The sequence below is a fragment of the Nycticebus coucang genome, chromosome 10 (assembly GCF_027406575.1).
Source record: "Nycticebus coucang isolate mNycCou1 chromosome 10, mNycCou1.pri, whole genome shotgun sequence".
In the NCBI taxonomy this organism is placed as follows: Eukaryota; Metazoa; Chordata; class Mammalia; order Primates; family Lorisidae; genus Nycticebus; species Nycticebus coucang.
Window position 1 is genome coordinate 116,565,971 of NC_069789.1, and position 21,991 is coordinate 116,587,961.

The following is a 21,991-nucleotide window of genomic DNA, read 5'->3' on the forward strand; positions in this document are numbered from 1 at the left end:
GGAGGGCCCCTGCTCCTGGGGTGTGTGAAGGAAAAGGCGCCTGGGGTTCCGGGCTCCCGTGTCGGGGGAAGAACTGGGCTAGAAGCTGGGAGATCGCTATTCTGAGGGCGGAGCAGCTGGTGGTGGGGACCCTCCTCGATTCAGGAGAGGTCAGGTATTTGCAGCCTAAGTCCCTGGAGGCCAAAGGAAGGAAGGAGATAAAGGCAGAGCCCATGGTTAAACAATTTTATTCTCTGGAGGGCGCGCGGGAGCTTCGGGGCGAGACCCAGGGGCGCGGAGTTGGTGGGGCGGCAGAGCGGGGGGCGCTCACTCCCGTTTCCGCAGGTGGATGTAGACGATGCCGCTGACCAGGGCGAGGGGGAAGGCCACCCAGGCCAGAGCGAAGCAGTAGCCGAAGCTGCCCCCTCGCGGGTGCTTCGCCAGGATCTCGTCTGCGTGAATGGCATAGATGAGGGCCCCAGTAAACACCGCTACGCCTACGGAAGAAGGGAATGGCGTCACGCAGTGGCCACACCGAGACTGTACTTTCCAACAGCTCTCCCGACAGTGCAGCGCCGGAGGGTGGTTGGGCGGCGGTGCAGTACGCTGGGAGTCGCCGTTCTTTCCCCCAGCACCATGCGACAAAGCAGCCGCAGAGTGGCCGTGGGCAACTTAATCTCTTTGGCTACCACTGGTTCTTCCATAAAACGAGACACTAATACCTATCTATCCATCCTTCCAAGGAATATTTTCGAGTGTATCTACAAGCCAAACATGCAGTGGTGAATTAGTTATACAAGGGGGCCAGGCGCTGTGGCTCTCACCTGTAACCCTAGCACTCTCTTCTATAACCCTGGGAGGCTGAGGCGGGAAGAGTTTGAGAACAGCCTGAACAAGAGCGAGACCCCGTGTCTCCTAAAAATATGAGGTGGCTCGGCGCCTGTAACTCAGCGGCTAGGGCACCAGCCACATAGACCGGAGCTAGCGGCTTAGAATCCAGCCCGGGCTTGCCAAACAACAGTGACAACTACAAGCAAAAAATAGCCCGGCGTTGTGGCGGGCGCCTGTAGTCTCAGCTCCTTGGCAAGAGAATCGCCTAAGCCCAAGAGTTTGAGGTTGCTGTGAGATGTGATGCGATGGCACTCTACCAAGGGCGACATAGTGAGACTCCGTCTCAAAATAAATAAATAAAATAAAATAAATAAAAAAATAAAAAGACAAGGTATCCCCAAAGTCGCCCATAAAGTCTTCATACATATGGATAATGGGAAATTGTAGTTAAATATACCTTTATTTACAAAATATTTATTGTAAAATTTTACAAAGAGGTAGCCAACACGTAGAGAATATTTTGTAAAATTTTGTAACCAATATTTTTTTTTGTTGGCCTTGAAATTGCAGAGCTCTTGAATTCATTTTTTCTATATATATATATTTTATTGTTGGGGATTCATTGAGGGTACAATAAGCCAGGTTACACTGATTGCAATTGTTAGGTAAAGTCCCTCTTGCAATCATGTCTTGTTGTAACCAATATTTTGTAAATATCCAATTTAGCCTCTGTATGACAACTTTGTGGGAAACTTTTGGGATACCCTTTTAAAAAACGTAGCAAGCCGGTGGTGCCTGTGGCTCAAAGGAGTAGGGCACTGGCCCCATATGCCTGAGATGGCAGGTTCAAGCCCAGCCCTGGCCAAAAAAAAAAAACAAAAAACGTAGCAAGCCTGGCATGGTGGTTCAGGCTCGTAGTCCCAGCTACCTTAGAGGCTGAGGCAGGCAGATTGCTTGAGCCCAGGAGTTGGACGTCATAGTGCAAGGGAGGGGCTTTGTGGGAACCTGGGTGACAGAGCAAGACTCTGTCTCAAGACACATAGATAAATAAAGCCAAGGAGGGGCTTTGTGGGAATCTAAGAAGATAATGTTCCCAAAATTGAGTACTATGATTAACTTAGCCCTTTAGTTTTTTTAAGTCAAAAAATTAAGAAGTAGGCTCTGTACCTGTAGCTCAGTGAATAGGGTGCCAGCTATATCCACCAAGGTTGGCGGGTTCAAACCCGGTGCAGGCCAGCTAAACAACAATGACAACTGCAACCAAAAATTAGCCAGGTGTTGTGGTGGGCATCTGTAGTCCTAGCTACTTGGGAGGCTGAGGCAAGAGAATCGCTTAAGGCCAAGAGTTTGAGGTTGCTGTGAGCTCAAGTTTGAGGTTGCTGTGAGTTTCGCTATGTCACCCTCAGTAGAGTGATATGGCGTATCACTCTACTGAGGGTGACATAGCGAAACTCTGTCTCAAAAGAAAAAAAAATTAAGAAGTAAACAAAACTCCCTAAAGTGTCTGATACACAGTAGGTACACAAGCTGACTTAATTACCATTAATGTGCCATCACTACTAAGATTCACAGCTGTCTTCTGGGGGTATCAATTATCTACCCCTCACCATCCCTGGGACCTAAATTATTTACCTATATCCCCTTCTCTACCCCTGGTTCCTTGAAGCCCTACATTCTCTGATGCCAGTTCCTTGAGACTCAAACACATGCCTCAACCACCCTTGAGTTAGTGAAAACTACAATTTTCCTCCTGGAGCAGAGAGATAGTCCATGTAAGCACTCCTGTGGTTTTTGGGCTGTTGAAATTGTTTTCTTTCTTTTTTTTTTTTTAGACACAGAGTTTCACTTTATCGTCCTTGGTAGAGTGCTGTGGCGTCACAGCTCACAGCAACCTCCAGCTCTTGGGCTTAGATGATTCTCTTGCCTCAGCCTCCTGAGTAGCTGGGACTACAGGCTCCTGCCACAACGCCCAGCTATTTTTTGTTGCAGTTTGGCTGGGGTGGGGTTTGAACCTGCCACCCTCGGTATATGGGGCTGGTCCCCTACTCACTGAGCCACAGGTGCTTCCTGAAATTGTTTTCTTTTATCAGATTATCTATATTCTCAGGGCACCCAGCATCCTGACACATCACATCCCTTCCCTTCATTTCCTGGGGTGGCATGGGAAGGAGTGCTCACTGGTGCAAAGCTGGCAGAAGCCGGTGGCATAGAAGAGACCTCCTCGCCGCATGGTGTAGAGCTGGAACATGAACAAGATGAAGGACAGACAGCAGAGGATGAGAGAAAGCACCATGAGGACTTGCACCGCTTTCAGCCAACCTGCAGTAGGGAGGACATACAAGTGGAAGTCATAGTGGATCCAGAATTCCAGCTCCACCTGCTTGTTCATCATGTGCCATTTCTGCCCCCTCCATTTAAAGCCAGACAAGCTTAAATACATAAGAGTATCACTTATAATTGACCTTGATCCCTGTATCCTTGCTAAATTCCTTTATCAGTTTGCAGAATTTTTAGGATTTTCTACATAAACAAATGTATTTACACTGAATAAAGACACTTTTTACTAATTCCTTTCCCATGCCTGTTATTTCTTTTTCTTGCCTTGTTGCATTGGCTACTTCCAGTACAATGCTGAATAGTAGTGAGAGCAGACCAGTTAATCTTAGGGAAAAGCAACTTAATATTTCACCTTCTTTCACCTAGAATTTTAGATAGACACAGCTCCATTCCTTTAGAACTCATATGCATCTGGCTCCACCCCTTTAGGACCGAAAGTGGTTCTACCCTTTTGGAACTTGGACAAATTGGTCCCAAGCATCCATTCAGAATACCAGTTCAATCTCCTTAGAACTTTGGAGACAATCTGATCTTCTCAGACTCTTGGGAACTTCCTCCCCATTCTTTAAACCTATAGTATATGGCCTTCACCCTTTCAGAATCATAAGGAGGCTTTTAACCCATTTTCTCTAGAACAGGAGAAATACTGCCCACTTCCAGATAGCAGGCACTCATCAGCCCCACCCACTCTGACACTCAGGCTCGGACCCCGCCCACTCGAGTTTTTGGGGTTTCTAGTATTTTGTGCCATAAGGAGACTTGGGGTTCCCCTCCCCTTTGCAGAACAGTCCCGCTGTCCCTCACCCCTCACCATTTTCGCTGACGTTACTGCAGGCCCACGTTTTGGTGTCGTTGTTCCACGTGCAATCGTACCAGAGATTGAGGGACTCCTTCCCAGGGAGAGTCCACCAGGACTGGGATGGACGGTGAAACAAGGGCAGGATTAGGAAATGAAAGAGGGCAGGATCAGGAATACTGTGGGAAGGGTTAGGAAAAGGGCCAGGTTCCCGGGAAGGGACAGAACTGGGCAGAGCTTGGATTTAGTAGGAAAGGGGGGTGTTACGGGGAAGGGTAGGGGAGAGGCATCAGAGGTAGAGCTGAGAGGGTAGATGCTAGGGAAAGGGGGTGTGGCCAGAGTGATTTAGAGGAGGGGCGTGGCGGGAGTCTGCAGGAGAGGAAAAGGACTCTGAGCTCCAGGTAGGCTTACCTTGTCCAAAGTGGCCACGAAAAGCAGGATGAGAATGAGGATGTGGAGAGCAGAGACCACCAGCAGGAGTAGTGACATGGCTGCGGTAGAAGCCTGGGGAAGGGCAGACAGGAAATGGAGTCTCAAGACATTAGCAACGAGGCAGGTGAGAAACTCGAATCATGATGGAAGAGGGAGCTTGGGTCCAGACTTCCAGGGTCTGAGGGAGGAGACGGCGGAAGCCTGAACTCCCGGGTCCCTCCAGGGAGGAGGAAGCTGGAGTCTGGATTCCTGTGTTCCCCAGAGGCTGGAGGGTTGTAGATGAATTATTGGGGGTCCTGGAATGAGTAGAACCAGCAATGTGGCTCCTCTGTCCTCAGAGCCCTGTGTCTGGGCACACATGGGCCAGATAATGAAAATTAAAGATGACTTTCCCACTCCCCCTATTTATCAGGAGTTAGGAGTTGCCCCCAGCAGGCGACAGGCATCCTTGACTCACACCACCCCTCTCCCGCGGTGGGAGGAGGAGGGGGACCCGGTGAGTCATCCGGTGACTCATCGCACCCCTCTGCCTCCAAGCACCAGGGAAACCCCAGCCCCTGGCTATGTCCACGAGGTCCTCACCCCACCCAGCTGCCAGACTGCCTGCTGGACACCTAGGACGGGGAAATGGATGAGATCCGTGTTGTGGAGAGAGAAGCCTGAGGAGATCGCCTTCCACAACCTTTCAGGGTCCAGAAACAGGAGACCTCAGAGTTCCAGACTTGGGATGTTTTCATGCAAAGTTCTCATCTTAGGACCCTCAAAAGAGAGTGGACCCTCTTGCCAGGATAAACTGTAGGAATTTTTCCAGTGGGGAACTCTTCTGGGACCCCAAACCTTGCAGGGCCCCACCCCTTCCCGTATCCCCACCCCAAATGCTAAGAGATCACTTTCTAAATTACAGTGATTTTCATGGGGGCCGCAAGTGTGTATGGGGTCCTCTCTCATCCTGGGGGTGTCCCTCTCAAACTGCCACACTCCCAAGCAAATTAAATAAAGACATCTCAGTCTGAATAACGGACTGGAAACTTACCCGAGAGCCGCGGAAAAAGTCAGAGTTGGAGTCTCTTCCCTTGCTTGGGCCTCCGTGCCCCGCCCTTCTCCCTCCTTCCACCCTCTCGAGGCCCCCGCCTTCCTCGCCGCCTTTCTCCCTCCCTCTCTCTCCCCTCCAATCCCGGAACCCTCTCTCTCTCTCTGCCTCTTCTGCCTCTTTTCTCTCTCTCCGGCCCACACTGACTAGGCCTCCTTCTGTCTCCGTCTTCTCTTTTCTTTACTTCTCTCAATATATACTGACCCTTTTATACTCACCCTCACCGCACCCAGCTGAGGTCTGCTGCCAGCGGGAGGGCCCAGGCACTCCAGTTCCTCTTTCTCTGGGCCCCCACCCAATGCCTCTAGACAGACATCTTATGGGGCTCCTTCCAGGATTGAGATGAGAAATCCTTGGAATGGGGCTCTCAGGTGGGGCAAGTGTTGTAGGTGGGAGGGCCTGATGAGTCTTTGGGTCTTGCCCTGGGACCTGATGTCTGCTTTCCTTGATGGAGCCTAGAGCTGGATAGGAATCTGGGAGACTCCCAGCCAGATTCCTGTGGCACAGATTGGGCTTGGGGCTAGTGGAGTTGACCCAGGTTAGGGATCATAGGATGAGAGATGAAATGTATGAAGCTCTAGAAGAGGGCAGGAGGTGGCAGTGCCATCATTTCCTGGCTGAATGACTGTGGGTCAATTATTTTACCTCTCTAAGCCTCAGGTTTCTAATATGTATAGTGGGTATAATAATACTAATAACATACTAATCCTGACAATAACAATATTGATAATAATAATTCTGATACTTATTTTTGATGAATAAGATATAGGTACACTTAACCCATTCCTTCCTTCCTTCCTTCATCATTTATTGAATATCTACCGTGAACTAGGAGTTAACAATGAAGAAAACAGGGCGGCACCTATGGCTCAGTGAGTAGGGTGCCAGACTCATGTACCGAGGGTGGCAGGTTCAAACCCGGCTCCTGCCAAACTGTAACACCAACAAAAATAGCCAGGCATTGTGGCCGGTGCCTGTGGTCCTTCCTAGCTACTCGGGAGGCTGAGGCAAGAGAATCGCCTAAGCCCAGGAGTTGGAGGCTGCTGTGAGCTGTGACACCATGGCATTCTGACCAGGGCGACAAAGTGAGACTGTCTCAAAAAAAAGAAGAAGAAAACAGACTTAAGTCCTGCTGTTATTATGGAGCTTATCTTCTCATAGAGGGAGGCAGACAATAAAGAGAAAACATATCAGTGATGAAGACAAAATTTCAGATAATAAGTATTTTTTTTTTGGAGACAGGATCTTTCTTTCTTTCTTTCTTTTTTTTTTTTGAGACAGAGCCTCAAGCTGTCACTCTGGGTAGAGTGCTGTGGCATCACAGCTCACAGCATCCTCCAACTCCTGGGCTCAAGCGAGTCTCCTGCCTCCGCCTCCAAAGTAGCTAGGACTACAGGTGCCTGCCACAATGCCCGGCTATTTTTTGGTTGCAGCCATTGTTGTTGTTTTGGTGGGCCCGGGCTGGATTCGAACCCGCCAGCTCATGTGTATGTGGCTGGCATCTAGCTGCTTGAGCCACAGGCGTCAAGCCGGAGACAGAGTCTTTCTTTGTCACCCCTGCTAGAGTGCTGTGGCATTGTAGCTCACAGTAACATCAAACTCTTGGGCTCAAGTGATTCTCTTGCCTCAGTCTCCCAGGTAGCTGGGACTACAGGCACCTACCACAATGCCCAGCTATTTTAGAGATGAGGTCGCGCTCTGGCTCAAGCTGGTCTCAAGTCTGTGAGCTCAGGCAATCCGCCTGCCTCAGCCTCCCAAGTGCTGGGATTACAGGCATGAGCCACTGCACCTGATGGATAATAAATATTTTGAAGGAAATAAAATAGACCAATGGAGATAATAGATGGAAGGAGAGTACTTGAAACAAGGTAATCAGGGAAGGCCTCTTGGGAGAGGTGACATCTGAACTGAGACCTGAAGACAGGAGTCATTCGAATGCTGGGGAGAAGCAGAGGAAGTGGAAAGACTTTTTTTTTTTTTTGAGACAGAGTCTCACTATGTCGCCCTTAGTAGAGTGCTGTGGTATCACAGCTCACAGCAACCTCCAACTTCTGGGCTTAAGCCATTCTCTTGCCTTGGCCTTCCAAGTAGCTGGGACTATAGGTGCCTACCACAACGCCTGGTTATTTTTTGTTGCAGTTGTTTTAGCTGGTTCGGGCCTGGTTTGAACCTGCCACCCTTGGTGTATGTGGCTGGTGCCATAACCACTGTGCTATGGGTGCCGAGCCATGGAAAGACTCTTGAGAACAAACTCAGGTTGTTTGGGGAGCAGACAGAGGGCCAGTGTGGCTGGAGCAGAGCAAGCCAGAAGGAGTGGTGGGAAGGAAAATCAAAGGGTGCCCTTGACGCCTAGGGGAGGATTTGGATTTTATTCTAAGTGCAGTGGGAAGCCATTTGAAAGTTTACCAGGGGGCGGTGCCTGTGGCTCAGAGGAGTAGGGCGCCAGCCCCATATGCTGGAGGTGGCGGGTTCAAACCCAGCCCCAGCCAAAACTGAAAAAAAAAGAAAGTTTACCAGGGACTTAATATTAACTATGTATGTATGTATTATTATTTATTCTTGGGATATTGAATTAGGGTGGAGAGTAATAACTACTATGCACCTGGACCTCTTAGGAACCAGATGTCCAGGGCTCTGATGAATTGAGAGCTGGGGAACTCAAATCCTGGGGCCCTGCAAGGGAAAGGAACTGGATGATGGGATGTTGGAGTATCTGATGGGGCCAGAGCTGGGTGTGTATTAGTTGGGCTCCCTGACCCTGGTGGAGGATGGACAAGTCAGAGGATGGGTGTCTACCTGGGGGACCCAGAATCTGGAGTAGCAGCACAGACTCTACAGCCAGACTGGCTGGACTCAAATCCATACTGCTTTACTCAATGTGATTTGGGGCAAGTAATTCATGTCTCTATGCCTCAGTTTCTTCACCTGTAAAATAGAGATAATAGCAAACACATTGTAGGGTAGCTCTTAGAATAGTGTTTGGCACACGTAAGTATTGTATATGCTAGTTATTTATTTAAAACTTTTTCCCCTTTTAACTCTTAATCCCTTGACTGCTTATGTATATGCTAGTTATATCAGGCATCGGGTTCTTGAGTGGATTCAGTTCTGGTTCAGGGTCTCTAAGAATCGGGGAAGGGGCAAATTCTTGGGTCCATCAGGTCTCAAGGCTAAAGTTGTAAATCCAGAATAAGAATCCCTGGAGAGTAAGGGGAGTAAGTAGTCTGAAACTTAAGCCTGTTCTCAGATCCCCAAGGAAATTAGAAGTTTGCCTCACCGAGGGGAAAATTAGGGGCTGGAAGGGTCATTGAGCCTCTTGGAGTGCTGGGAAAGGAGGCCCTCTGGTCTTGGGAGGAGTCGGGGGACCTAGGGGCTGGGAAAATGGTAACTTGAACTGGGAGGTGAACAGGAGTCTAGGGCTCGGAGTCAAGTTCCCTGAGTGGAATCAGCGCCAGACTTGGGGTGATGTTCTGGAGGTACTGTGGAAGAGGGAGAATCACAGAACCCGAGGGCAGTGGCCGCAGCACCCCCTCCTGGGCCTCTGAGGCTACAAGCTGAGCAGAGCGTCCGCGGGCCACTTCCTCCCACAGGAAACCGCAGGCGTCGGCACACCCAGCCTTCAGGGAGAAGCGCCTACAGCCCGCCCGCCCGGCGGAGGCCCACGTGGGCAGCTGGTAGTGGAGGTGGGCGTGCCCTGCAGAGCGAGGGTGTGACCAGCGGGGGCGTGGCCGGAAAGCGGGGTTGGCACGGAGTATCCTAGGCCACGCCCGCTTCCGCCTCCCAGAGTAGGCCGCCCCGGGTTTTGTAGGCTTCTCCGGTGGCGGTTGGTCGCGCATGCGTCGTGAGCCGCTGCGAGACACTGAAGCTGTAGTGAGCGCTCCTGCCCCTCTTGCGCCCGCCTTCGGCACTGCCTCCCTGCTAACCGATCCTTAAAATAACGCGATCTTACTCTGCTTGAGACAGGCACCTCTCTGTACCCAAAGCCCAGACGTTTCCCTCCAGGCCCTGTCAGCTCTTGCCTCTTTTGGAAACACACAGCCCGCGACACTCTTGAGACCCTCACGCCCCAAGCTCCCCCTATAGATCATCCCGACCTCCCCCAGACCCTCCTGGCCTGCGCGCCTCCCTTTTAGCCCGCCCTTGACACGTTAGAGCCAGCGCCCTGTAGCACGCTCAGGTCGCCCCTCGCAGCCCTTCTACGAGGCCTCTGGGTAAGTCCTTCCAAACAACCCTCGCAGTCTCGCCCGCTACTTTACAGTCGCCCTTGCCCCTCCGCTAGCCAGTCCCCGAAACCGTTCCTTTGTAGGCACCCGTGCCCCCCCAGTCCTGCCCCCCGAAACACCTCGACTCTCCCTCTTTTCACAGGCCTTCCCAGCCCCGCCCCTCTGAGGGCACCCCGGCCCTTCAGTGCTCGGCCTCTGTCACGACCTGAGTCCCTCCCTGGCCGCTGTCCTCGGCTCTCATTGGGTTCTTATCTCCCCAGTAACCAGACCACAACAGTGAGCTTGGAGGAGGACCAAGGACAGGTCAGGCACTGCAGCAGGTACTCTCCCACGGCCGGCTGGTCTCCCCTGCGCTGTGACCACACAGCCCGGCCTCGGAGCTACCGAGACCCGGGGGCATCTGTCCTTCTCTCCCCCGCCCACCCCGTGCCAGAGTCAGAGCCAAGAACTCAAGACCGAGATGTGAGAGGTGGGAGGTCAGGAGGGGTGTGGGAAAAGGCCTGAAAGATGTACCTCTCCAATCCCTTGGAGGAACTGAGACTCAAAGACAGGCCACAGTGGTTCTAGTGTCACCGTCTTTCAATTCCCAGTCCCTCACAGTTCTCCCTGCCTTCGTCTGCCCGCTGTCTGAAGCGTCCTGTGTCGGCCCCTACAGGAGCCTCACCCTTCTTGGCCAAGATGCCTTTGGGACTGTCAGCCGGGAGCGTCCGCTCCGAGGGGGGAAGTGAGATTTTCTTGGAAGGACTGGGTAATTCATACATTATTTCTTTCATTCACCCATTCTTCTCCAGTCCTCAGCTTTCCCGGAGTTCTAGGTCCTGTGGGGCGCGGCCCTGGGGACATAGAGGCCTTCTAGGAGAGCGCCCTCTAGTGGGAAACAGACATGTGCCCAAAAGGGAGTGACACTGGGCACCACCAGGCCAACCTGGGCAGTGGGCTGGGCCAGGAAGACTTCAGGTCCACCAGTTTGAATGGAGCCCAGAACCCCTCCCAGAATTTCTCAAGGGAGAAGGAAGAAGGGAAGGGTGTTTCTGCAAAGAGAACAGCATGTGGCTAGAGTTCTGTACTGTTGACATTTGGGATGGAATAATTTTTTGTTGTGGGGGCTGTCCTGCACTTTGTGGGATGCCAGGCAGTATTCCTGACCTCTACTCACTAGATACCAGTAGTATTCCCCCTTCAACACAAGTTGTGACAATCAAAAATGTCTCCAGACATTCATGGGGGGAGGATGTCTTCCTGGTTGAGAACCACTGGGCCTTGAGAAGTGAGGAGCTGGTGTGCAAGACTGCAGAGGTGGGTAGAGTTAGGTCACTTGAGGCCTTAAATGCCAGGCTGAGGAACTGGGACTTTGTCCTAAGGGTACTGAGGTACCATGGCAGTCCTGTGAGCAGGGGAGTGTCCACTCTGGGTGTAGAAAGACTCTGAGAGGAAGCTGCAAGTTGAGAAGGCTGGTGTGTCTAGACAGGAAAGGATGAGGTCTGAGCCCAAGGGATGGGTTGAGAGAGTGTGAAGGCCAAAGGATGGGGTTGGGGGCTGCTTATAGTGGGTGGGGCAGAAGGGGAGGGATGGAGAATTTTCCCAAGTTCCAGCTCTGTGCCCCAGTTCTCAGAGGACCAAGAGGCCTTCCAGAAGTGCCCTCTGGTGGGGAAATAGCATTTGCCTAAAAAGGGAGTGGGTTTTAGGGGAGGGAACCTGAGGTTAGCTTTGGGTATGAAGGGATGATGAAGGTACAGGAACTAAGATGCAGTCCTCAAGGCTTGTTTGGGGCTGGGTCAGCAGTTCACTTGCAGTTTGTGAAATGCTAAAGGAACTAGAATTCCTAGGTCCTGGGGAGGATTGAGCTTGCAAAGCTCAGATCCTTATTGAATCCTTTGCCTGGTCCTGCTCTCGGTAGATTGGGAGCTGAGCAGACTGCAGCGACAGTATAAGCTGATGGAGGGAGAAAGGCAAACCTATGGCAAAGAAGTCCACCAGCGCATCAACAAGCAACTGTGAGCTAAGCACCTGGGCTCTCCCCTTCCCCCCAGCTGGTGAACAAAGTAAAGCAGCTGGGAGCCAGAGTCCTGGGTCTGGAGAGGGAGGGCAGGGCAGTGTGTCTCACCTTTAGTGATGCTGAGTTTTGCCCTCTCGCCGGCCTCTCTTCTACCTCCCTGTCTGGGCAGTGAGGAGATCCAGCACTTGGAGGAGGTTCGGGCCAAGCTCCATGTGCAGATCGGTATTGCCCAGAGCCAGAGCAAGAGACTTCAGGACAGTGAACGGCTGGAGACCATGGACTGCCTAATGAAGTGCCGGGGCCGGGTGCAGGGTGAGGTCGAGGAGCTGCGGGAGCAGATCAGATCCCTGGACAGACAGGTGGGTGGATTCTGAGACCAGATTCTATGAATCCTACTTAACACCTCACTGAGCCTGAGCTTCCTCATCCATCTAGTAGGGTTGTGTTCAATGGAAATGTAGATAGGTGGGGGTTGGCACAGTTCTAGACATTCAAAAAGGGAGCTTGAATGAAGGGAGCAAGCAGGAAAGGTTCATATTTTGGAGTCAGCAAAACCTATAACAAAATCCTGGCTCTGCCCTCAGAGTTCTGTGACCAAGTGGTCAGGTTTTTACCTCTCTGGGCCCTAGTTTCTTGACCTGCAAAAAGAAGATTTTACTTTGTGGTAATGCAACAGAGTTTAGATAGGTTTCTAATTCCATCAGCTTCAAGATCTTGCTACTTGACCTTGCAAACAATCAATGTGATCTTTCTAGGCCAATGTTCTTTCAAGTTTTTAGACCATGACTCACTCTGGTGCAGTTTGTACACACTAAGATGCATAACAATGTAAACACATATATTTGAAACAGAAGTTTCACCAAGTAATACTGATTTTTTTGCTACATGGGAGGATTCATTTTGCTATTTTTCCCTTTATTAAGGGAAAAACCCCATGCTTGTCTAAACCAGATGTTTTCTTGCATTATTGGCTCACATAAATATCAGTGGTCTATATTAATTTCTTATTGCTGCTGTAGCAAATCACCACAAACTTGATGGCTCAAAATGACATAAATTATCTTAAAATTTTGGAGGGCAGAAGTCTGAAATGGGTTTCACTGGGCTAAAGTCCGGGTGTTGGCAGGGATGCATTCCTTCTGGAGATTGCTGTGGAGAATCTGTTTCCTTGCCTTTTCCAGTTCCTGGAGGCTACCTGCATGCCTTGATTCGTGACTCCTTCCTCTGTCTTCTAAGCCAGCTCTAGTCAGGCGAGACTTTCTTAGGCTGTGTCACCCTAACCTCTGCTTTTGTTGTCTCATCTCCTTCTCTGACTCTGACTCTCCTACTTTTCTCTTTCTCATATAAGGACTTGTGATTACAGTAGGTTCACTTGGATAAACCAGGTTAACATCTCCATCTTAAGATCCTTGACTTCATTACATTTGCAGACTCCTTTTTGCCATTTAAAGTAGCAAGATATTAGGCTGGATGAGGTGGCTCACGCCTATAATCCTAGCACTCTGGGGGAATCGCTTGAGCTTACGAGTTTGAGACCAGCCTGAGCAAAACCAAGACTGCCTCTACTAAAAATTAGAAAAACCGAGGCAAGAGGATCACTTGAGCCCAAGAGTTGGAGGTTGCTGTGAGCTATGATGCCATGGCACTCTACCCAGGGTGACAGCTTGAGACTCTGTCTCAAAAAAAAAAAAAAAAGTAGCAACATGTTCACAGGTTCTAGAGATTAGGGTGTGGACATCATTCAGGACCCATTATTCTATCTTTTACATGGTCTATAGTTTTATTACATTTATTTGACTTTTTTTTTTGAGATAGAGTTGTACTTTGTTGCCCTCGGTAGAGTGCTGTGGTGTCACAGCTCACAGTAACCTCAAACTCTTGGGCTTAAGTGATTCTCTAGCCTCAGCCTCCCAAGTAGCTGGGACTACTAGTGCTTGCCACAACACCCGCCTATTTTTAGAGATGAGGTCTCACTCTGGCTCAGGCTGGTGTTGAACCTGTGAGCTCAGGCAATCCACCCGCTTGGCCTCCCAAAGTGCTAGGATTACAGGTGTGAGCCACTGCGCCAGGCCCACATTTGACTTTCAGTTAATTAATTTATTTTTTGTTGGTTTGTTTTTTGAGATGAAGTTTTACTCTGTTGCCCTGGCTAGAGTGCCATGGCATTGTCATAGCTTATAGCAACCTCAAATTCCTGAGCTCAAGCAATCCTCCTGTGTCAGCCTCCCAGGTGACTGGGACTATAGGCACATGCCACTACACCCGGCTAATTTTTTTGTATTTTTAGTAGAGATGGTGCTCCGGCTGGTCTCAAACTTCTGAGCTCAAGTGATCCTCTTGCCTCAGCCTCCCAGAATGCTAAGATTACAGGTGTGAGCCACCATACCCAGCCTAGTCCATTTGTTTTTGTAGCCTTCAGTATCACCCTGAGCTGCCTTTTGTAAACTGAATTCTGATTTTCACAGGTGAAACATTTGCCTGATTTATGGGAGTATAGTAGCTTTAGGGATGTTGGCTGCTTGAATTGATCTTCCTTAGTTTTTCCAGAATCAGACCCAAGCAGGGTGGTTTTATGATCTTGACACTATGGATTATTTTGCCCTAGGAAACTTGATTGTGGAGAATTACAGTTCAGGTAGAGATAGATTGCCAAGGGTAGAGCTCTGTAAAGTACCCCATGAGATCAAGAAAGAATGTAGTTATCTAGTGACATTTATTCACTCAACACTATTTATTGAGTTCCTATTAAGTACTAGGCACTGTTCTAGATGTTGAGGGACGCAGTAGTGAACACAATAGACAAGGCCCCTACTATCATGTAGTTTGCATTATACTTGGGGAGACAGACAATTAAGATAAAGCCAAATAAAAGCTGAAGGAGAAATCATCCAGAATCTAGCAAAAAGATGGGAAATGTGGAAGGACAGTTTTAATAGACCTGGGAGATACAGGGAGAAGGTTTAGTATACACTTGACTCTCTGTATCCATGGGTTTCATATCCATGGATTCAACCATACGGATAGTGTATTATGTCATTTGTCCTATGAACTGAGGTTGGTTGAATCAGTGGGTGTGGAACTGGAAGATATGGAGGCCTGATGTAATAAAAGAGTTTCAGGAGAGCAGAAGGAGAATGGGATGGAGGTAATACAGGAGCAGGTAATACCTGAGAACTTCCAGACTCAATGAAAGAACAAATCCTAGCTGGGCACGGTGGCTCATGCCTGTAATCCTAGCACTTGGGAGGCCGAGGTAGGTGGATTGCCTGAGCTCAGGTGGACCAGCCTGAGACAGAACAAGACCTCGTCTCTAAAAAAAAATAGCTGGATGTTATGGCGGGCACCTGTAGTCTCAGATACTTGGGAGACTGAAAAAAGAGAATTGCTTAAGCTCAAGTGTCGCGGCAGCCGGTCGAATGGGTCTCAGTTCGAGGGCTTTCAGGGTGAACGTTACAGGTGGATTGGAAGGTCGACGCAGGGTGATTTGACAGACTACTAGACACCACAAGTGATGAGGAAAGTAGCTGCAACTTTACTGAATTTTAAGAGTGTCTTTTATACATTTTTGACAAAACATTACAAATCACAAAAGACATTTTTATGACTTGCAGGTGGTCACAAGTTCTTATCTTGTCTTACAAATGTAAGCATTCAACCATCTATCTTACACAGTGTTTTGCCCGCAAGGGGGAACAAAGGCAGCTGTGAGGTAGCTGATAAGCAGCAGTTACTTTTCAGCTTCCTTTATCTAAAGTTGAATGTGTTTTTTAACATACAACACTACTTTCTTTCATAGTTTTATTTTCATGATTATATATAATTGTTATGATTAGAGGTTTATTATGAATCATATAAGTGATTAGAGTGTGAAGGAAACATGAGAAATAAAAGGATATTGTATGAAAACTAAACTATATTGAAAGTGAGGTTAGGAAAGACAAGGTTAGAGATAGGGGGAAAGGGTGGGTGGATATCAGGTTGGAAACATCTTGTTTGTGGTATTTACATTCTTTTGATGCACTGTATATTTTCAAGGTTTTGCTCTTTGGAGGGAGGTGGTTTCATTAGTAACACCTGGTTGCTTCCCCTTATCTAGGAATGTCAAGGCTTGTAACTTCTCTTAGTTCTGTAATTGTTCTCAGTTTCTTATGATCTCTTTTAAAAACAGCTGAACATATTCTTTTATGTATAATACTTGACTACTACTATATATTTTTACTCTAATTAGTAACTATATTTTGATTCATAGTTAATTGTTTATTAAACATTAAACTACTCTATTGATTTGTGTTACATATGAAAATTAGTGAAGTAAGACATTTTTCTAAGTAAAGTTTTACTAATTAGTGAAGTCAGATGTTTTTCTAAGTAAAGTTTTACTGCAGGAGGTGTCATGTTGGAACATCTTGTTTGCCGTGCCTGCATTCTCTCGATGTACTATTTCAATTCACTGACATTTATGGTGGGGACGTGCTGTTGTACAGGCTCTCTTGGAGCCACTGAGTCCGGCACAGCCATACTTGCTGTGTTTAATTGTGGATCAGTAAGTCACTGTGTTTATTCTTAGTTTCTCAAAACAATCAGGCAATAATCAGTCATTCAACTGAACAGACAGGTTTCAGGGTAAAAGTTTCTTAGGCTTTTATGCCGCACCTCATGACTTCCTACGTTCACTAAAAGGCATGCTAGGCAACTTATGCGCTGCTGTCGCAAGCCAGGGGGACTGGGGGCAACGCTCCGGGGAGCACTCACCGCCTTACCACAGTTTTTACAACGCGGACAGAGCCATCCCGCCACGGCTTGATGCCGGGGGTGCGGCATTTCCCCCTTTTTTGTTAATGAAACGTAGTTCAAAGAGGTTTTGGCGAACAGCCTTTAAGGAGGAAAAGACACAACGAAGGAGACAAGGTAACAGTAAAACAACACAGAATATCAGGCATCCAATAATGACAATAAACACAATGTACTGAATTCAGGATAAAGGATTTAAAGACTTAAGATTGTCAGAGAGTGATTGAGCCAGAGCATCGAGAGATGTACTAGGTAGATGAGCTTCACTGATGGCAGTGATATCCTTTTGGAGGGTATGTAAGTCATGTGTAATATCATTATCCTTCCACACACCTTGTAAGTGTGCCTTTGTTTTGTTCCAAGAGGTGGAGAGGTTATAAGGTAGAGGAGTGACACAGATAGCTGGAAAAGCAGAGTGACATTTAGTTTGAAGTTTATGTTGTATAAACTTTATATCTTGTCCTAGGGCTAAGACTACTTTTTCTAAGATGTTAAGTTTTGCTTCAAGTTTATTATCTATGCTGGCTTGAGTCATTAAAGCTAGAGTGATGTTGTTACTTAAAGAGTTAATAAAGTGAGCTGTATGAACTTCTTGAACTAGGGCGGTAGTAGCCACTGTAAAAGTAGTAACTATAGAAATTAAAGCTAATATTCCTAAAATTAATGTTGCTACAAATCTTTTAGGTCGGATTAATTGATTAACAGTATGTAAAACTTGTAAGGCAGAGTTATTATACCAAGGATTATTCTGTAAATTAACAGGTAACATTACATATGAAGGTTTTTTTACAATTAATATAACATTCAGCAATCTATTATTTACGTGAAATATATCAGAAGAAGCAATACAATTGGTTATTTTTGCAAGTTAAAAGATTTTAAAGGAAATACATAGTTAACTGGATCACATGTAAATTCTTTCACAAATTCTCTTTTATGAGTTTCATTTAACTTGCACAGACCATCTACAAACATTCTAAACTTTCTTGAACTTTTGTTCTGCCTTTTACTTTCTTACATAACTATTCTGTTTCAGGACAAAATTTATCACACAAGATTCTTTCTTTACACAATGTCATTCTCCTTTCTGTTTAATTTCTCTTACTCTCAAAAACTCACTTTCCATCAAACAGGATTCCAGTTTACCATGAAGTTACTTATTTACTCAGCCAAACTGATAATTAGAAGGTTTAAAAGACAAGAATTTTATCCGTTGACAAAGATTCAGTTTGTAAAAATATTTTTCTTATTTATATAAATTACTAGTGGCAAAGAGTCAATAATAAAGGTTTTAAACTTCACCCTTGGGATTCCGCCAGTGCTGCTGTCTGGGGGCTGTAACACTTGGGAGGCAGGCCCGCCCCACGAAGGGCAGGGGGGCCCTCAGCTTCCTTCCCCGCTGGGTCTTTTCAGCCGTCTTGGAGTCAGTGGAAATGTGCCCGGTGCCGGTGGTTTTGTTTGCTATCGGCGAGTGTACTTTCATTTTCTCCAAGCGGCGGGTGAGATCTTGCAGCAGCCGCTGGCGTCTTCTTCTGCGTTGTCTTTTCTGAATCTGAGTTAACTACTCCTGGAATAACTTTAAAGTTTTTAGTATAATTTGAACTTTTACCAATTATAATTTCAACTGTCCCCGGCAAGAGTTGCCCTTTTACTGTAGTGGGGATTAAAGTAACACCGTCCCATTTGGATAATAAGACATTCTTTTCACTTGCTAAATTTAAACCTGCACTCTCAGGCGTGCCCCGTGAAAGGTCATGAATAGTAAATTCAGGGGCTTGAGGATTTAAAGTAGATGAGGGCTGTGTTTTACAAGCTACAGCCTGCTCTCCCTTGGGGCCTGGGCTGGGAGAATGTCCCTTTGCTAGTTTTTTGATCTCCGTACGTCCTGATCCTCAGGATCAGTGTCACCCTTGTCATTCAAGGGGGTTCCATCCTTATGAAATTTTGATTTACATTCATTTTTCCAATGTCTGCCCTTCTTACAGCGAGGGCATAAGCCGGGTGGGTCCCCCCTCGGTTTATTGGCATGGGACTGTTTACAGTCCTTCTGCATGCGTCCTGGCTTGCCACAATTGTAGCAAGTGTTGGTAGGAGCTGTTGGCCCCTTGTCTCCTTTATTGAAGGAGTTTTTCACATATGAGCTAAATTTCTGCCCTTGCATTGCTGCAGCATAAGCCATACCCTGGGCTATAGCTGGTGAGGCATCCATGCATGCTTCTAACTGTTTGAGCAACAGTGATGTGCCCTCAGACGGGGGGAGCATTCTGTTAATGGCTTCTTCCAGCCTTGAAATAAAGTCTTGGTACGGCTCCTCCGCACCTTGCTTAATAAGAAAATGTATAAGCTCCTTCAACCGTTTGAGGGACACATTGAACCCATTTTTAACTAACAAATGCTGTAACATGACACTGAATATACGTTCCTCTTTGATCAATGCGTGCCTCATGGTACCTGTTGATTACTCACACTTAACCGGTCAGCCTTTACCGGCGGGACTGCAGTTCCCTGGTGAGAGTCGCCTTCAATCTGAAAAGAGAGAAAGAAAGAAAAAGAAAGATCACCTGTCCTTCAGGTCCCTGTTCGAGGGCGCCAGCTGTCGCGGCAGCCGGTCGAATGGGTCTCAGTTCGAGGGCTTTCAGGGTGAACGTTACAGGTGGATTGGAAGGTCGACGCAGGGTGATTTGACAGACTACTAGACACCACAAGTGATGAGGAAAGTAGCTGCAACTTTACTGAATTTTAAGAGTGTCTTTTATACATTTTTGACAAAACATTACAAATCACAAAAGACATTTTTATGACTTGCAGGTGGTCACAAGTTCTTATCTTGTCTTACAAATGTAAGCATTCAACCATCTATCTTACACAGTGTTTTGCCCGCAAGGGGGAACAAAGGCAGCTGTGAGGTAGCTGATAAGCAGCAGTTACTTTTCAGCTTCCTTTATCTAAAGTTGAATGTGTTTTTTAACATACAACACTACTTTCTTTCATAGTTTTATTTTCATGATTATATATAATTGTTATGATTAGAGGTTTATTATGAATCATATAAGTGATTAGAGTGTGAAGGAAACATGAGAAATAAAAGGATATTGTATGAAAACTAAACTATATTGAAAGTGAGGTTAGGAAAGACAAGGTTAGAGATAGGGGGAAAGGGTGGGTGGATATCAGGTTGGAAACATCTTGTTTGTGGTATTTACATTCTTTTGATGCACTGTATATTTTCAAGGTTTTGCTCTTTGGAGGGAGGTGGTTTCATTAGTAACACCTGGTTGCTTCCCCTTATCTAGGAATGTCAAGGCTTGTAACTTCTCTTAGTTCTGTAATTGTTCTCAGTTTCTTATGATCTCTTTTAAAAACAGCTGAACATATTCTTTTATGTATAATACTTGACTACTACTATATATTTTTACTCTAATTAGTAACTATATTTTGATTCATAGTTAATTGTTTATTAAACATTAAACTACTCTATTGATTTGTGTTACATATGAAAATTAGTGAAGTAAGACATTTTTCTAAGTAAAGTTTTACTAATTAGTGAAGTCAGATGTTTTTCTAAGTAAAGTTTTACTGCAGGAGGTGTCATGTTGGAACATCTTGTTTGCCGTGCCTGCATTCTCTCGATGTACTATTTCAATTCACTGACATTTATGGTGGGGACGTGCTGTTGTACAGGCTCTCTTGGAGCCACTGAGTCCGGCACAGCCATACTTGCTGTGTTTAATTGTGGATCAGTAAGTCACTGTGTTTATTCTTAGTTTCTCAAAACAATCAGGCAATAATCAGTCATTCAACTGAACAGACAGGTTTCAGGGTAAAAGTTTCTTAGGCTTTTATGCCGCACCTCATGACTTCCTACGTTCACTAAAAGGCATGCTAGGCAACTTATGCGCTGCTGTCGCAAGCCAGGGGGACTGGGGGCAACGCTCCGGGGAGCACTCACCGCCTTACCACAGTTTTTACAACGCGGACAGAGCCATCCCGCCACGGCTTGATGCCGGGGGTGCGGCACTCAAGAGTTTGAGGTTGCTGTGAGCTGTGACACCGTGGTACTCTACCAAGGGGTGACAAAGTGAGACTCTGTCTCCAAAAAATAAAAAATAAAAAGAACAAATTCATAGATTCATGGATGCAGTAGAGTCCCAAACTGCATTAATAAAAAAACTACTGGCCAAAAAAAAAAAAAAAAAATCTATTGGCTTGTCACCTGTAGCATAGTTGTTATGGCACCAGCCACATACACTGAGGGTGATGGGCTTGAACTCAGCTTGGGCCAACTAAACAACAATGACAACTGCAAAGAAAAAAAAATAGCCAGGCGTTGTGGCTGGTGCCTGTAGTCACAGCTACTTGGGAGGCCGAGGCAAGAGAATTGCTTAAGCCCAAGAGTTTGAGGTTGCTGTGAGCTATGATGCCACCGCATTCTACCAGGGGCGACCTATTGAGACTCTGTTTCCAAATAAATAAATAAATAGTCTATTAACAGGCACCTACCCTAGCAGATGCAAACATTGTAACGTAATTGTTTATACTCTCATATTAATCTGAAATCAAAATATCAAAAATCAAAAATTTACTACTATACAGAGCATAGGGAAACTTCAGAATATAAAAGCAGCCAGAAAATAAAAAAAACAACTTTCTTTTTTCTTTCTTTTTTTTTGAGATGGAGACTCAATATGTTGCCTTTGGTAGAGTGCTGTGGTGTCACAGCTCACAGCAACCTCAAACTCTTGGGCTTAAGCGATTCTCTTGCCTCAGCCTCCCGGCTATTTTTTTGTTGCAGTTGTCATTGTTATTTAGGAGGCCTGGGCTGGGCTTGAACCCACCAAGCTATAGGCACTGCCAGAAAGACATAACTTTCAAAGGAGCTGCTACTAGACTGACAGCTGATTTCTCAAAAGAAACATTGAAGTTAGAAGGTAGTGAGATTATAACTTCACTACTAAAAGAGAAAACTGTCAAGTTAAAATACTCAACCAGTGAAATTATCACACAAGAGCCAGAGGGGAGAAGAGAGGTATCCTAGCAAAGAAAAATGTAGAGTTAACCTCCTATAGATTTTTACCAATGGAAATTCTTAATCAGTTTCTCAAAACTATGTGTCAAAGGACCAATTTTATTTTTTATTTTATTTATTTTATTTATTTTAGAGACTGAGTCTCATTTTATCGCCCTTGGTAGAGTGCCTTGGTGTCACAGCTCACAGCAACCTCTGACTCCTGGGCTTAGGCGATTCTCTTGCCTGGCTTCCTGAGTAGCTGAAACTACAGGCACCCGCCACAATGCCCAGCTATTTTTTGTTGCAGTTTGGCTGGGGCCAGTTTTGAACCTGCCGCTCTTGGTATATGGGGCTGGTGCCCTACCCACTGAGCCACAGGTGCCACCCAAAGGACCAATTTTTAAAACTTCCAATTTGTTGCTGTCTGACGCTTTGTTTTCCCCAATGGTAACATTTTTGGCTGTTTGATTTTTTTTTTTTAAATCACAGCAACTGCTGAAAACTCACT

The 21,991-nt window shown here is 46.6% G+C and overlaps 2 protein-coding genes across 6 annotated transcripts in view; one reads left to right on the plus strand and one right to left on the minus strand.

Moving 5' to 3' along the window:
• Positions 1-203: 203 nt before the first annotated feature.
• On the minus strand, positions 204-5,635 carry EMP3 (epithelial membrane protein 3). The gene is made up of 5 exons (XM_053605326.1): positions 5,409-5,635; positions 4,355-4,447; positions 3,959-4,061; positions 2,989-3,129; positions 204-476 (listed from the first exon to the last, which is right to left on the minus strand). The coding sequence occupies exons 2-5, from the start codon at positions 4,430-4,432 to the stop codon at positions 307-309; spliced, it is 492 nt and encodes a 163-aa protein (XP_053461301.1). The 5' UTR covers positions 4,433-4,447; positions 5,409-5,635; the 3' UTR covers positions 204-306.
• Positions 5,636-9,292: 3,657 nt separating this feature from the next.
• Positions 9,293-21,991, plus strand: part of ODAD1 (outer dynein arm docking complex subunit 1) — a 33,359-nt gene continuing 20,660 nt past the window's right edge. For 3 of the 5 annotated variants that reach the window (XR_008383039.1, XM_053605320.1, XM_053605323.1), the window contains exons 1-5: positions 9,293-9,676; positions 9,831-10,008; positions 10,344-10,436; positions 11,586-11,682; positions 11,854-12,043. Coding sequence is in view for 4 of the 5 variants with exons in the window: in XM_053605320.1 (XP_053461295.1) it covers positions 10,367-10,436; positions 11,586-11,682; positions 11,854-12,043 (357 nt within the window). In the remaining variant the exon portion in view is untranslated. The remainder of the gene's footprint in view (positions 9,677-9,830; positions 10,009-10,343; positions 10,437-11,585; positions 11,683-11,853; positions 12,044-21,991) is intronic. The other 2 variants (XM_053605322.1, XM_053605321.1) reach the window with 2 other exon arrangements.

Excerpts from the sequence above, each read along its gene's own strand:
- EMP3 (XM_053605326.1), bottom strand. The coding sequence starts at position 4,432 with ATGTCACTACTCCTGCTGGTGGTCTCTGCTCTCCACATCCTCATTCTC. Across the intron at positions 4,062-4,354 it reads TCGTGGCCACTTTGGACAAG|TCCTGGTGGACTCTCCCTGG; the intron begins GTAAGCCTACCT and ends CGTCCATCCCAG. Across the intron at positions 3,130-3,958 it reads CAGTAACGTCAGCGAAAATG|GTTGGCTGAAAGCGGTGCAA; the intron begins GTGAGGGGTGAG and ends TCCCTACTGCAG.